Below are 13,403 nucleotides of genomic sequence, written 5' to 3' on the forward strand. Positions count from 1 at the left end.
GTCTGAACTTAGACTTTTGATCTTAGCTTACCTTTGTGAATTGGGTCCTTTGATGTTAAGTTCTTGTACATCTTTCAAAACCTCATCAAAAAGGCTTTGGTGCCTTTTCTGGTTTTGAGTTCACCCGGAAGTCTGAATTATTGCACAATTTTCCATGCCATGTTACAGAGGCAAGACTATCAGAAATGAATTAAACAACTGTGATTGGTTCTGTTAAAACAAATCATTCCAGGTGGCCTTGTCCAAAACAACACACATTCAATTGCTGAATGTCATGTTGTATGGACTGTGTTCCTACTAAACTTTACAGAAATGGACATCCATATTGTGTATGAGCAGGTCGCTGCACCATCCTAATGCACCAGAAAATTGAACCAACAAGTTATTTTTAAGATATCAATTGAAATTTTATTTGTTTGTCATTCTATTAAAATATAAATTTTAAATAACATTGAAGGCGTTGTGGGTAATCACCATGAGTTATTAAAGCTAGGCTTCAGATTTAACCTTCTACTTTGGTGGTATTGTTGGTTTACAAGTAAGATTTTCATTCATTGTTTTTTACAGAAGGATTTGATAGTACTGAACGATGTCTACAAAGTGATGGGGGTTGATGCATTGGCATCTTCTCATCCTTTATCATCAAAAGAGGAAGAAGTCAACACTCCGGCAGAAATAAGTGAACTCTTTGATTCCATTTCCTACAGCAAGGTAATCATGTCTTTGTCACAATCATCCTCTCTTATTCTTTTATAATCAAAACATTTCTTTCTATGTTCAAAGTTAATGTTTGTTGTCACAATGGTCATCATTTGTTTTCTTTCAAGCACAGCTTCACTTTGTCCTGACAATCAAGCAGGTTATCATGTTTTCCTGGATTGGCCAAAAACATATGCTTCTTATTGTTGCAAGTAAAGGGTTCTGGGAAAAGGCACAATCATTTTCTTCCTTTAGTTTTTTTGAATTAGCTTTTTTCATGTCAATATTTAATATTTATGAAAACATTCGTAAACTATACAGACTAGTGAATGCCTTTTTGTGACACCAATAAGGATATATACTATCAATATATATCGATATTAACTATAAAATCATCATACTTTCTTAAACTTGGGTTTTTCTTACCTATTACCTTTTTATATTATAAACAACATTTATTTACAAGCAGTGATGTAGTCTAAAGCTTAATGTAAGTTGAGACACCAACTCCTTAATTTATTGGAATACCTATGGCTATGCCTTGCAAGTGAAATTGTGTTACTGTAAGCTGTCTAGACTTGTTTTGATCTAAGCAATCATAAGGACAAGATTGATTTGTAATGGATCTCTTTTACTAACTAGACAACAGTATACAATATGACGGAAACTCAGGTGATTGCAGATGTTTTGAATCAGTTGAGTGCAAGGCAGAGGTAGTCACATCCCATTGCAAAGTCCTTGATTGAACATATACATTCCAAATGTAGCTTTGATTCACTGATTTTCATTTGGAAGGGACACCTTCCAAAGGAAAATCCTACCTGGTGAAAGGTAAAACATTACCTTTCACCTGCTCTAAAACTGGTGTGTTCAACTTACTCTCTCTTGGTTATTTTTGAATTGAATGTCCACCAATATCATTCTACAAGCTTATTAGAAAACAAGTATCAACAGTTTATATATGTGTCATATCAGCTAAAAATGAAGTGCTTTGAAAATGCAGCTATAAAGTATTCCTGCAATATAGTACAAATCCTGTTGTGGAGCATGTGAAATGATGTGTGTAGATTTGGTATCCTTTCTATTAGCTATTGACAGCGGCGGTCCCTAAAGAATGTGCATTTGGGAACAAGCTGACCAAGGTTTCAAACCTTGTAGATGTGTAACTGTAACACTATTGGTGTGTTGCTAGTGGGTTGCTAGTCTCTGCCTTTGTTATACAGTTCACAGAAATAAATGCATTCTACTTTTACCAGTCTCTTACAGGATAAATGCGTAATTTTCCCATATATGTTGAACTTCAATATTTCCCCTCACTAGCTTCACATAACATACTTCCGCCTAAAATTGCTAGGGGAAGTGGATATTTCCTCTGTATGACTGTATCTTCACCTGTATTTATAATGCCTCATTCAGCTAATTTCTCTTCTTCTTATTGAGAGTTTCATGACTGCTTGAAAATAGGGCACATCACCCTTCCTATATTTTTTCTTTTAAAAAGGCTGTTGACCACTATTATCCTGGCTTTTTTACAACTTCTTATTAACCTTTTCTAGCTAAAATCCTGGAAAGCTGTGTGAGCAACTAATTGAAAGGATGTGTAAAAGATGTCAGTCTCCTTGGTAAATAAATTCCAGTAAAGCTTTAGATTAGTTGCAATACGGAAACAACCACCACAAAGTTTGGAGTATATATTTGCCAATGATAACTCATGTTTGCTGATAATGCTAGATATATCAGTAGCGTCTGACACTGTTAAACACAACATTCTCATTTGTAAATTATATGAACACAAAACTCTGGACCAGCTGGAATCCTACTTACCCACTAAAACCGACGGTTTTCTTTCTATTGATGCTCCAGTACAACAAGGTAGGCCCTATGGGTCTATTTTAGTCAATGCACTATTTAATCTGTATATCATACCCTTGGACAATGACATCAGAGATTCTGGAATTTCATATCACTGGTGTGCTGAGAAAACCCAGATTTAGCCAAAAGCATATTGTCCTGCGGATATCACTCTGGTTGAGTTTACCCTTGATAGCATGCAATTGTTAACCACCTCAAATTAAAACCCAGAAAAGCAGAGATTCTTCTCATTTCTTCCCAATTTTGCTTGGCTCCATTCCAGAAATGTCTAGATTTTGCCAGCTGGTGTTCTCTGACCATCACTGAAAGCATCAAATCACTGGGCTTTACTCTTGATAATAGGCGTAATTTTCGTAAACACATCAGCACCATTGGTAGTAATGCTAGCTATCAGTTTAGAATTACTGGGTGGATCAAATCTTTCTACCTGGAACAGAACCACAAACATATATTCCCAAGATACACATCACTTTGGTACTGCACTCTTTCAGCTGGTTAACTATTGATGGTAGATCAACATAAAGAATTTCATGCATAGCACTTACACCATTACACTTATCAATCTTATTATCTGTCCAAAACAGTTGAAGATTTTAGGGGGTTCTTGCCAGATTTACATTCCCTTTACAATTCTCTCAATATCCTTGTTTTAAACAGAAAATGTACCTTGAATCATTCTTTCTATGTCTGGTTTTATTTATGCCTATTTGTCAATCTTTGGACTCTATCTATCTATCTATCTATCTATCTATCTATCTATCTATCTATCTATCTATCTATCTATCTATCTATCTATCTATCTATCTATCTATCTATCTATCTAGCTATCTATCTATCTATCTATCTATCTATCTATCTATCTATCTATCTATCTATCTATCTATCTATCTATCTATCAAATGATCTATCTATCTAATTGTCTATTTTGCTAGGCTCCCTATGTAACTAACAAACATAGAATTACCACAGCCAAAGGATGGGTTGGCCAACCCTAGGACAATTGGCTTTGCTAATTCTTGCTTCTAGATGTGCTCCTAAAGCCTGAAACTCCATTTTGCCTGCTATTTTCATTTTTGCCTCTTTACCTAACTAAACACATTCTTCCTGATCAATGCTTCCTTTCCCGCTCTCACTAGTACCCCGACCACTCTATAATACTGTAATTGTGTTCCTCTTATAGTGTTGCAAAGTATATCGTCTTGAGTATTGGATGAGCCTATGTATGTTGGTCTCTGAATGGATCACTCTTTTGCTTGTACATGTTTGAACTATTTCATGGACACTAGTGGGTGCTTTAGTCTTTGATTACTTTTACTTCTGAATGATTTGAAAATTTTGTGACAGTAAGCTTTTATTTACATTCTGATTATGTTGCTGTTATGTTACCCAGATACTTACATCAACCTCCATAAAGCACTCTGATGCTCTTTGGGTTGAAATCTGGAATACTGAGTACAGATAGCTAAAATATTGACAAACATATTGAAAATCAAGCACATACTGGGAGGTGTAGATTTATCTTTCTTAACTCCATATCTACATAGTGTGAAGATATATATATTGTTAAAAAACATAGATATGGAGTTAGGATTTTAAAATATTTACATACTTATAAATGGTATTTTTATCCTTGATATTACGCTTAGGATATTAAAGTATAACAATATTCCCTAATCAATGTTCAGGCCTCACATGTGTTCCTTAGTGTTGTATGTGCTATATAAAACACATAATAAATATTACAAAAACTACACCTCAGTGTTCGTCAAAACAAGAGCCCCTTTAGCATGGAGGGTATCATTTGTAACTAGTGGTTAATTTACAACATTTTTCATAGTACCTCTGTTATGTGATATCAGGTAAGGATGCTTGACAGTGCAGCATCATTATTTTATATTCACTGTTTAGTTAATAATCAGACAACTGTGAAAAACAACTGCTATGTTCATTCTAAGGTCTGATAACATAGCCATTACTGCATGAGTTTTGGACTCTTTCAATGGCATTTGTATCCTCTTAGAACCTGGCTCTCTAGTTGGTAGATGTATGCACCTTGTCCAATAAGGGATCACAATTCTAGTCAGGGTAATTCTGATACACACTCTAAATTAACCTGTGCTCACCCCCTAATAGCTTGACACAGAGCAGCCAGGCTTAGCTCAAGTACAGTAACACAGTGAAAGACACCACAAAAAAACTCAACACCCAGCTGGCCATATAGGTGATATTTATCTGATTAGAACAAGACCAAAATGACAAAAATCCAATCAGTAGAAGTTGAGATCTGATTTTTTAAAGATTGAGGGCCTGATTTAGAGTTTTGCTGACTGGTTACTCTGTCACAAGCGTGACGGTATCCCATCTACCGTATTGGGGTGTCCATATGATATAATGGAACCTTAATATGGCAGACGGGAAATATGTCACATTAGTGACGAAGTAACCATATCCGTCTAACTCTAAATCAGCCCCTAAATGTGAAAACAGCGCTTAGAAAGTGTACAGCAGTAGAAAGGTTGCCTGGGGTCATGAGGGACCAGTGCAAATCCAAAACTCAGGCTGACTGCAATGGAGGGGAGGCCAGCTACAGAACCCACACAAGGTCCACTGAACAGCACCTTTTTTGGAGCAATGCATTGACTACGGGAATATGATGCATCGCCACACTTCAGTCTCTGTGGAAGTGGATGCGATGCGTCTTCTTCGGTTCACACAGTAGTGAAGTTGCTGTCATCGGGTAGCTCCTGCATCATCGACAGGGATGCCATGCCTTGATTTTCCTGCCACACTTAGGGCGATGCTTCGCTTTTTGAAGGTTATTGCTGCAGAACCCCCTTCTAAATCAAAGGACTGGAGGGGACACTTCAGGCAAAGGTAGGACTCACAGATGGCAATGTCGAGCAGCACCAGGAGAGTTGCAAGCTATCTTTGATGTCCCTAAGACCGCAAGAGAACAGGGGCAAGCCAGCAAGCCTGTGGAGACTCTTGGGTGCAAGGATGTAGAGAGCAAGTCCAGTCCTTATAACTGCAGGGCAGAAGCAGCATGCAGCAGACCAACACAGCAGAGCAAACAGCAAAGTGGCAGTCCTTCCTACAGCACAGCACACAGCAGCAGAAGGCCAACATAGCAATTCAATTGCAGAGTTGTAGCCCCTCCTCGCAGCACAGCAGCACTTCTTCCTGGTAGAGTGTCCTTGATTCCAGTAGAGATCTGACTTGGTGGGGTTTGGGATCCAGTGTTAATACTGTGATGCCTTGGTTCTGGAAGGTGGGAGAAACTTCCAGACCTTCCTTTGAAGTCCACATAGTTTTCAGGAGTAAGTGTTAACTCTCCCTCCCATCTAGCCCAGAAAGCCCCAACAGCCTGGTGATGGGCCATCAATATGCAAATGCCTACACCCAAGCACCCTTTGTGTGTGACTGTCTAATGGGAATGCCAAAGCCCATCTGTCATATACCTCAGGTGTGTATTCAGAGACAGATTGAGGCACAGAATGATTAAAGTAGGAAAATGCCGACTTTCAAAAAAAGTGGCATTTTCAGAACTACAATTTAAAATCCAACATCACCATACATTGTGTTTTTAAATTGTCCAGGGACACCAAACTCCATATGTCTATCTCTTCCCAAATGGAAATTACATTTAAAAGACTTTTTAAGGTAATCCCAATGATATCCTATGGGGAGACAGTCTGTTCAGTAGAAAAAAAATGAATTTAAGACTTTTTCACTATCTGGACATGTTAAATTTAAAAGTTATGTCCAACATTTGAAGTACACTGCACCCTGCCCTTGGGGCTGACTATGGTCTACCTTAGGGTGACTTACATGTAATAAAAGGAAGGTTTGGGTCAAAATGGTCTAAAACTGCACACAGGGGGTCAACGACCGCGGGAGCACTGCCAACAGGCTGGCGGTGCTCCCAAGGGCATTCTGACCGCGGCGGTACAGCCACGGTCAGAAACGGAAAACCGGCGGTGTACCGCCGGTTTTCCGCTGCCCTGGGGAATCCTCCATGGCGGCGCAGCTTGCTGCGGCGCCATGGGGATTCCGACCCCCATACTGCCATCCTGTTCCTGGCGGTTTTGGCCGGCAGGAACAGGATGGCAGTATGGGGTGTCGTGGGGCGCCCGTAACAGGGCCCCACCATGATTTTCAGTGTCTGCCATGCAGACACTGAAAATCACGACGGGTGCAACTGCACCCGTCGCACCCCTTCCACTCCACCGGCTCCATTCGGAGCCGGCATCCTCATGGAAGGGTGTTTCCCGCTGGGCTGGCGGACGGCCTTCTGGCCGTCGACCGCCAGCCCAGCGGGAAACCCAGAATACCCGTGGTGGTCTTTTGACCGCGCAGCGGTATTCTGGCGGCTCCCGCCGGCCCTGCGGTTACCGCGGTCGGCGGGAGTCAGAATGACCCCCACAGACTCTGCAGTAGCAGGCCTGAGACATGTTTGAAAGACTACTGTATTCGGTGGCACAATCAGTGCTGCAGGCACACTAGTAGCATTTAATTTACAGGTCTTGGGCACATATTTTGGTCTTTCCTAGAGACTTAGAGGTAAATGAAATATGTCAATTGTGGAAAAGTCAATGTTAACATGTTCAGCACTTTAGTACTGGTCAGCAGTGGTGAAGTGCCCAGAATTCTAAAAGTCAGCAAAAAATGAGTTTGAAGAACAGGAGGGCAGAGGGCACAAAATTAGGGGAAACCACACCAAAGATGCCAGGTCTAACGGCTCCCTATTCTCATGACTGCGCATTCTGCTTTTACTTGTGGCCCATCATATGCAAGCTACATGTCCTTTTTCGACTGTTGTTGTCCCCTTTGCAGACCGGTTCTAGATATAACCCTTCCTTGTGATACTATTGTATCAAGACATAAGTGCCCAAAGTGAAAATTATTTTCACTGAGAGTCAACTTGTAGGATTAGTGTCACAAACATAAGTCAAAATGTTCAGATAAGATGTGTCCTAATAGCATTCTTAAAATTGATTTGTGTTTTTAACTCATTTGTTTTCTAGGGAGCATCTGTTCTTCGAATGTTGTCTGAATTTTTATCAGAGGATCTATTTGTGGAAGGGCTAAGTGTAAGTATTGATTAGCAAAAAAAGCAAGGTATGGATTCCACTGTACCAACTAAACCTTACCCCTTATTTGGATCAGAAAAACATTTGATTTTTACTGTCATTTTTAATTGTGTGCCCCCTATTTTAGATTTTTATATTGAAAGTAATTTTTAAATTGCATATTTAAGTACATCCATTACAAGTTTGGTTCTCAGTGGAAAACCAACCTTTTTGTCCATTGTGCCAAGGCGATAGTACAGAAAACAATGATAGAAATATGTCATGACACTCAAGAAATCACTAAGCTCAAAAGTCTCATGTACAACTTTACCAATATTTTGTTGATGCAAAGTGACCTGTGAGTAGAAATCCACCCCTGAATTCTTAGGCATTGAAGTACTTGCATATGCTTCTTATTAGGTGTTTTTTTATTTGTGTGTGCATTGTTAACTTACGCTGACTAAAACTTGAATACATCTATTCTCATTCATCAGCTATACTAAAAATTTGTTGAACAACATTAAAAAACTAGCACAATCTTATACACAAGATAGGTACAGTAGGTGAAAAAAAAACTTTACCTGCTAATTTATGTGATTTTCTGATAAACAATTTTCCTCCAGAATATCAGATGACTTGGATTACAAACACAAAATGAATTCCTGTTTGTGCTCATGAGTATTGCATTATTATTTTCACAGTCATATCTACATGCCTATGAATATAACAACACCATTTATGATGATCTGTGGTCCTGCTTGCAAAAGGTAAGTGGTGGGGCATTGTATACAGCTAACGACAGGATTAATAAGAAATGCGTATAAGCACACTGATGGTGGGAAGTCCTTAGGTATTGCAAGCAATGTATATTCATATTATGTGCATGTGCTAGGCATTTCTACTAACATTGCAACTACCTGGTCTGCATTTGTAGATGTTGTTAAGGTGGTATGAAGGTAATTTTTGTGTTCACTTGCTTGAAATCATCCAAAAAGGTGGGGTTCCAGTTGGAAATAAGATTAAGCTTGATTTGCTACAGCATTTAGTTGGTGAAAAAATAGATAATAAGCAGTGTTAAGGCCAATAGGTCTGACTTATCTTAGGTTTGTTGTTTATTGTAGATGCAGTAAATTGATTTCTGCATGGTGTCCCCTTTTTGTCTTTTATGGGATTTTTTGTTGCTGTTTTTTGACTCTCTGCAATGTGAGCCTGCCATTCTGTGCCGGAAAGCTTGTGTTTAGTCCCTGGAATAGCACATTTACATTGGCTACACCCAACTGATTTTTGTTTGAATTTTACCACTCCAGTAAGGGTGTAGTATACTCTAAATGCAGTGTCTATTTACACCACCCATATAAATGAGTAGGGAGAATTACTCTAGAATAGCTCTTGGTGGGTTGCAATTTTAAAGCCATTGTAGTGACACATGGCAAGGATAAGTGCTTTGCCATGTAGAAATGTTACCATTAGGTATTAGCTAAGTCACCCCAATGCCCACAAGGCTGTGTGCTTAATGAAAGTGAACTGCTCAGCCCACATGGTTGTATGCTTATTAAATAAAATGAGTTACTGAGGATAAAGGAAAGGTTTATGCATACATAAACAGTTGCAAAAAGCTGGTAGTCACTGTGCAAGTAAAATCTCTATTTCATGAAGAGACAGGATTGTGAATAAAAATGAAATGCCATTACTCAGCTTCAGATCATAATAGTTAAATAATTTTAAGTTATCTTCCACTTTTTATTGAAATACATTTCAATAGTGAGCATAAATTTGTAAGATGTGTTGTGGAAAGCCAACTTTTTGAAGATGAACCTTGCACTGCTGACGGGCCAAAATATTTAAAGATGTTTGCCCAATTGCCATATTCCAGAGACAACAATAGATATCCTAGAGAAGGTGTCAATGACTAGACTTCTAGAAAATAAAGAAATTATCTCAGAGGGCATTTTAATCTGCATTTATGTTTAGGGATCTCAACCTGCATTTATGTTCTCTGTGTAGTTATACTATTCGATGGCGGGGTTATGTCGGAATTTGACTTGGGTGTCCCATTTGAACATTCAGTGGAGGGTAGTATGATTGATGATGTTATTGCTGATTGTAACTTGGTACTTGTGAAAGGTGCCACTAAGGGAGAAACTGTCCCCACTTTTTCTAGTAGAGGGGCTAACACAATTATAGGTAATGTATTTGTTTCAGCTCATTTAACCCAGTTTGTGGTCCAGTTCAGGATTCAATGGTCAGAGTTTAGTGATCATAAACCTGCCCCTGGAGTGGAGAGGGTGTAATGATGACCTATCTAGGATTAAGGGTCCCAACAGTAGGGACCAGGGGCATAGAATAAAATGGAGTAAGGTTATTCTTGATTCCTTCATTTACTATCTTTACTCTACTTGTGCATAGGATTTTATATTATGTCTTGAGAATTCTACGGATGACAAAACTCTTCTAGATGCTTTCACTAAGATCAGTGAACAAATTGCAAGTAGCCCTAAGGCCCCTAGCCATAGTAGTAAGGATAGCAGAGGAGAAACATGGTTCAATTCCTGCTGTTCTAAGACCAGTCATAATATATTGGCCTCGCTGAAGAGTATCTCGAGAGATAGGGATGAGATTGCTAAAAGGAGGAAGGATTAGAAAGACCCCCCTAGAAACCTGTAAAAGAGAGATTGAAGAACAAGCCTGGGAAGATCCCCTGCACCCTCACATTCTTAGTAACAGTTCCCAGCTCTGGGCAGTTATAAACCAGACTTTGTTTTACAGGCATCGCTAACAGCAGAGTAGCTTGTGTTGTCTAGGTACAGCACTTTTCTGGCATTTATGGTATTATGACAGAGGCTGTTCCAGGCCTGCTATCTGTAATTCTGAGTGCAGACTCTCCTTTAGACTTCATGGTAGAAGAGGTTTCAGTTGCTATTGTTAATAATTCTAGGATTAGGGCACTTAGGGGGTCATTCTGACCCTGGCGGTCTTTGACCGCCAGGGCGGAGGACCGCGGGAGCACCGCCGACAGGCCGGCGGTGCTCCAATGGGGATTCCGACCGCGGCGGTAAAGCCGCGGTCGGACCGGCAACACTGGCGGGGTCCCGCCAGTGTACCGCGGCCCCATTGAATCCTCCGCGGCGGCGCAGCTTGCTGCACCGCCGCGGGGATTCCGACCCCCCCTACCGCCATCCAGATCCTGGCGGTCGGACCGCCGAGATCCGGATGGCGGTAGGGGGGGTCGCGGGGCCCCTGGGGGCCCCTGCAGTGCCCATGCCACTGGCATGGGCATTGCAGGGGCCCCCGTAAGAGGGCCCCTACATGTATTTCACTGTCTGCTGCGCAGACAGTGAAATACGCGACGGGTGCAACTGAACCCGTCGCACGGCTTCCACTCCGCCGGCTCGATTCCGAGCCGGCTTCATCGTGGAAGCCTCTTTCCCGCTGGGCTGGCTGGCGGTCTGAAGGCGACCGCCCGCCAGCCCAGCGGGAAAGTCAGAATTACCCGCCCGCCAAAGTCCCGCCGTCAGGTTACCGTTCCGCGGTCGAAAGACCGCGGCGGTAATTCTGACTTTCCCGCTGGGCTGGCGGGCGGTCGCCTTCAGACCGCCAGCCAGCCCAGTGGGAAAGAGGCTTCCACGATGAAGCCGACTCGGAATCGAGCCGGCGGAGTGGAAGCCGTGCGACGGGTGCAGTTGCACCCGTCGCGTATTTCACTGTCTGCGCAGCAGACAGTGAAATACATGTAGGGGCCCTCTTACGGGGGCCCCTGCAATGCCCATGCCAGTGGCATGGGCACTGCAGGGGCCCCCAGGGGCCCCGCGACCCCCCCCTACCGCCATCCGGATCTCGGCGGTCCGACCGCCGGGATCTGGATGGCGGTAGGGGGGGTCGGAATCCCCGCGGCGGTGCAGCAAGCTGCGCCGCCGCGGAGGATTCAATGGGGCCGCGGTACACTGGCGGGACCCCGCCAGTGGTGCCGGTCCGACCGCGGCTTTACCGCCGCGGTCGGAATCCCCATTGGAGCACCGCCGGCCTGTCGGCGGTGCTCCCGCGGTCCTCCGCCCTGGCGGTCAAAGACCGCCAGGGTCAGAATGACCCCCATAGTGTCCCAGCTCATGTATTTAGGCAGGACCCCTTGTTCTGGGCAAAAATCGTAACCCAAGCTTGGAGAAAGGGCCCTTTGCCCACATGGCAGATATCTATTATAGTTTAAGTGCTCAAAAAGGGTGACAGGTCTGGTACCTGATATCTCTGATAGACTTGACAGTCAAGGTTTGGGATGGGTGATTCTAGCGAGATAGTCTGGATAGTTGGAGCAGAATAAGGTAATTTCATGTCTCCAATATGGCTTCAGGCAAGGTAAAAGCACATTGGATCAGTACCTTAACCTATATCTGATTATTAGTAAATGTGCAGTGGCTAAGAGAAGGTGAATCGCTCTTGCCTTCATGGATTTATTGATCGGTCTGGGCTTTGATCAAACTTTGGTAAATGTTTGGCAAATGTTTTCCATGAACTCCATCAAGACCTCTCAGCTGCAATCAGATATAATCAGACCAGGACCGTATAATTCTCAATAAGAGTCCAAAAGAGGGTTAAGCAGGGATGCATTTAAGCCTTACTTTTATTCACAATATATTTAAAAATCACTTTGACCCTTCACTGTGTGCGCTATCCAAGGATATACCTAGGGTTGGGTCACAGCTTATCCCCACATTGATCTACGCTGATGACACCGTTCAATTAGCAAGAACAACAGTGGGTCTTCAGCATGTATTAGGTTAATTCATAGATTCAATGACCACCCTAGATATGAATACCAACTGTTAGAAATGGGGTTTCTAGTTGGCAGAGATATACACCCTTGTCCAAGTGGGGACCACAATCTTAGTCAGGGTAAATCACATAAAATCCAAATTATCCTGTGCCACCCTCTGGTAGCTTGGCACTGAGAAGTAAGGCTTAACTTAGAAGGCAATGTGTAAATTATTTGGCCAATAAATCATACAGTAACACAACAAAAATAAACCACATAGGTTTATAAAAATAGCTAAAATTTATCTGAATTAATAAAATAAGGTCAAAACGATAAAGATCAAATAAGCTTAAGTTAAAATATCACTGTTAAACGGTTTAAAAGAGTCTCAATCCTCGGAAACAAACAGTTGTCTCTTGGCTGCACACAGTACCTGCTAGGCATAAAAAATAACAGTGCACTGGGACCACAGAGGAGGAGATGCGTGGAAAAAAGGGAGTTGCTTAAAATTTTCAGGCGCAACAGAGACGATGTGTCATTTCTTTCCACGCTGCAAGGGGTTTGCATCGTTTTTTTTGCACGCAGTCTTGGTTCCTCACTGTGGTGAGGGGATATTTTGACACCCTGGGACAATGCGGGGAAACTCCTTGATGTGCTGGAAGAAGGCACAGGTGCTGCATCGATCCAGTAGGCAATGCGTCACATTTTCCATCGCAGGGCAGGCGCTGCGTCGAATTTACAGTCAGAAGTCAGGGCTGCATCATTTCAGTGGGCTGTGCGGCGATTTCTCTGTCGCAATGCAGGCTTTGCATCGATTTCAGCAGGCAGTGCATTGATTTTGGACGCACAAGGAGTTTTCTGAAGAGATGAAGGCCCTCATTATGACATTGGCAGTAAATCCCGCTAACCGCCACTCTGACAGCCAACAACTTACAGCAGCGGTGGCGGATATCCATTCACCATATTATGACACACACTCCAATCCGACAGAATACAGCCACAGACACAAATCTGCCAGA

The 13,403-nt window shown here is 42.1% G+C and overlaps 1 protein-coding gene across 2 annotated transcripts in view; it reads left to right on the plus strand.

Moving 5' to 3' along the window:
* Window positions 1-13,403, plus strand: part of LOC138284182 (aminopeptidase N-like) — a 260,695-nt gene that overhangs the window by 29,813 nt on the left and 217,479 nt on the right. For both annotated transcript variants that reach the window (XM_069222680.1, XM_069222679.1), the window contains exons 7-9: window positions 568-711; window positions 7,596-7,661; window positions 8,342-8,407. In XM_069222680.1, the coding sequence (XP_069078781.1) occupies window positions 568-711; window positions 7,596-7,661; window positions 8,342-8,407 (276 nt within the window). The remainder of the gene's footprint in view (window positions 1-567; window positions 712-7,595; window positions 7,662-8,341; window positions 8,408-13,403) is intronic.

This window comes from Pleurodeles waltl, chromosome 3_1 (assembly GCF_031143425.1).
Source record: "Pleurodeles waltl isolate 20211129_DDA chromosome 3_1, aPleWal1.hap1.20221129, whole genome shotgun sequence".
Taxonomy (NCBI): domain Eukaryota; kingdom Metazoa; phylum Chordata; class Amphibia; order Caudata; family Salamandridae; genus Pleurodeles; species Pleurodeles waltl.